Here is a 3,261-nt window from a genome sequence, read left to right on the forward strand (position 1 = left end):
GAGGCCTGGAGTGCTGCAATTCATGGGGTCGCAAAGAGTCAGACACGACTGAGCGACTGAACTGAACTGAACAGGGTATTTTCCTATCTCATTTCTCCTTGCTATGACTTCCTGTTCTCCTTCCTTGAACCCCTAGACCCCAACACTCTGGCCACTAGGCCACTCATTTTTTATTCTATGTTGCTGTGTGTATGTATTTGTTCATAGGGCTCCCACAGGCTAGAAAGTCTATCTTCGCTGGAAAAAAATCCTTATCCACAAGGCCCAGGTCCACCAGATCTTCTCTTCCCACCCTGACAATGACCTCCCTTAGCACTGTTTCTTGTTAATCTTACAGATAAGGACACGCAGGCTGGATATGGCCCATAGCTGAGTTCTGGAGGCCCCAGAAGATAATCCTTGGGTATCTTGATCTTCTGCCATCCCCGGCCTCTTAGCATCAGAGCATAGACACACGGTTCTTGATGTACACATGATAGGGGTCACTGCGCTTGTCCACTTTGCGGGAGCGGGTGTATCCGAGGATGAGACTGCCCACAGTGGCAGCAAAGAGGAACATGACGAAGAGGATGTACATGTAGGAGTTATCATTGCGGCCAGGCAGGCTGGCCCGCTTCTCCTCAGTCAGGTTGTCTGGCCCTGGCCGGCAGAGCAAGTTGCTGTGAAGAGTGGCATTTAAAGCCTTTAGCACGGCGTGCAGGCTCTCATGCCAGGTCTCAGCCCCACTGGTGGTCTCCATAGCAACAGGGAAGGTGGGGGAAGAATTGGAGGATGTTCTGGCAGTGACAGAAAAGAGAGAAGATGGTTTCTGTTACTTAAAGCTTGAATGACCCTTCCATTTCTTCAGACCCCAGCTAAAATCCCAGCCTCACAGTTTATTCTAATTACTTGTTTACCTATCTTCTCCACTAGACCGCAAGCCGGAGGAAGTTAGGGACTATGTCTGTTTTGGTTTTTTGTTGTTGTTTTAAAAAATATTATTTATTTGATTCTGCTGGGCCTTCATTGTGGCACGTGGGATCTTTAGTTGTGGCATGTGAACTCATGCTTGCAGCTTGTGGGATCTAGTTCCCTAGACTGAACCCACACCCCTTGCATTGGGAGCATGGACTCTTAGCCACTGGACCACCAGGGAAGTCCCACTCTGTCTGTTTTATTCACTGCTATATATGAGCACTCATGACGGCACTCAGTAGGTGCTCAATAAATGCCTGTGGAAGGAAGTCTTCCTTGAGCACTATAACCATGCTGATCTATCCTTTTCTGGGGACTCTATAAATCACTGAGCTTTAGGCTAGAAGGACCTTAGGAATTATTTAACACTATAATTCTTTCCATTTTACACACAGGGAATCTGAGGCCCAGAGAAACCAGGTGGCTCGTCCCTGATCACAGAGAATATTGGAGGTAGACCCGAGACAGAGCCCTGCTCTTTGATGACTAGCGCAGAGCTCCTGCAGCCTCCATGCGAGCTCTGGGCAGGACCATGTAGCACAGTAAGAAGATACGCCTCAGAACTCTACCACAGCTCAGTTCTTTTTTATGCTTCACAGACACACACATGTAGAAGATGTTTGGGGATGGCTTAGATTTCCCTCTGCCTCGAGAAGCAGACACTGGGTCTTTTGACTGCTAAAGCATCCTAGGTCCCACTCTAGGTATTCATAGCTATTGAGGGGAAATTCTGTTGGAAAACAGGTGGCTGGGGAAGCAGGGAGGGGCTGAAACCATTGCAGGCACTGGGCCTGGGGGGAGTGGAGTGAAAGGAGCACTCAGTCTGGTTTGGGGTTTTACCTACCTCAGAGAAAAAAGACACTGGCCACTTCCACTACTCTGCCTTCCAAAACAACATCACTGTGTGTGTACGTGGCTCAGATATCCTTAGTCTACAGCTTAGAAAAACTGCCAAAGACAGCCTTGCATCCTAGTCTCTGAAAAAACACATGTCATTCCTTTTAAACAAGGCTCCACACTCACTTCCTTCAGGAAGCCTTTGTGCACTCCCACCATAATCCACAAGCTTTATCATCACAGTCTTCCCTTTGCCCCAGCACTTACATGTGAGGCAATGTGAGGCTGTCCTCTTGTTACTGATAAGGATTATCAGCAGCCACATGCTCCTGGTCAGCAAGGCTATGCTCCTTCCCACGGTGAGAGGACTACCTTAGCTCTCCTTCCCTTGGTGGTCTTCAGTAAAAATGTCCACTTTGGATTTTTCACAGGCCAAGCACTCAGTGTTCACTGAACTGGTTCCAACTCTTTTATCTAAGGTAGTGCTGTCAACCAATCAAAGTTAACACACTTGACTATTAACCATAAGGTCTTTTCCCCAGAAAAGTTGACAGTTAGTTATGTTCATAATAAATATTCATGAATAATGCTATGAATGTAGATGTTGGGGGGAAGAATCTAAGTAATACAGCAATAACCCAGGAGTGGCTCACATTTTGTGCAAGGCGTTTGGGGCCCTCTGCCATTTAGAACTTGGACAACCTTGTCTGGATGGAGGAGGGGAAGAGTTAAGATCCAGGAAGCATAGGTTCTCATGTACTATCCCACTTATCAGGCAAGAAATTTGTGCCTTTGCCTTTCCTCATATGAGCTAATGGAAAGCAGGAGCAGCACAATGAAACAAATGGCTCAATGAATCATCTGGCCAGTCATCACTAATGGGGCTCACTCTTGGGAGGCTCATCCTGGGAGTTCCAGGAGGCCAGTCCCTACACTTAGGGCACATCGCCAGTTCTTCATGCAGGAGACAACCTAGGAGGTACTGGGGCTTAAAGGAAGAAGGGATGAATTCTGATCGGTGCTTGGAAAGTGTTCACAGCAATGGAAGAATTTGACCTGGACCTTGAAGAATATTTTGGAAGTAGAGGAGGCAAGGGGAGGAAACAGATGGACAGAGGCATGATAACAAGAAAGCATGTTTTGAAGAATGGAAAGTAGCAAAAAGAGTGTAATATGCCTGGAAGGATAAGATGTGGGATGGAGATGCTGGTCCAAACCAGATCAGGGAGGGCCTTGAGTACCAGACTGCAGAGTTGGAACTTTATCATGTAGGTGGAGAAGAACCACAGAATGACATTTTAAAGGTGGGGTTAAATGATCAGATCTGTACTTGGAAAGGACTCTCTGGCTGCCGTGCGGAGTACAGAGTGAAAGGGGCAAGAATGGAGGCAGGGAGCCACATGACAAGTGAAATAGTCTAGGTTGAAGATGCTGAGACCTGAGCTGAGCTGGAGGGGATGACAAGGTCGG

The 3,261-nt window shown here is 47.4% G+C and overlaps 1 protein-coding gene across 4 annotated transcripts in view; it reads right to left on the reverse strand.

The window, feature by feature from the left end:
• The window catches only part of KCNE3 (potassium voltage-gated channel, Isk-related family, member 3), an 11,201-nt gene continuing 7,940 nt past the window's right edge, over positions 1-3,261 (reverse strand). For 3 of the 4 annotated variants that reach the window (XM_010848861.1, XM_010848860.1, XM_010848858.1), the window contains one exon: positions 1-776. In XM_010848861.1, coding sequence (XP_010847163.1) covers positions 440-739 — 300 coding nt within the window. In that variant the 5' untranslated portion in view covers positions 740-776 and the 3' untranslated portion in view covers positions 1-439. Of the gene's footprint in view, positions 777-2,058; positions 2,277-3,261 lie in introns of all 4 variants that reach the window. The other variant, XM_010848859.1, reaches the window with a different exon arrangement.

The sequence above is a fragment of the Bison bison genome, unplaced genomic scaffold (assembly GCF_000754665.1).
Source record: "Bison bison bison isolate TAMUID 2011002044 unplaced genomic scaffold, Bison_UMD1.0 scf7180017864276, whole genome shotgun sequence".
NCBI classification, from domain to species: domain Eukaryota; kingdom Metazoa; phylum Chordata; class Mammalia; order Artiodactyla; family Bovidae; genus Bison; species Bison bison.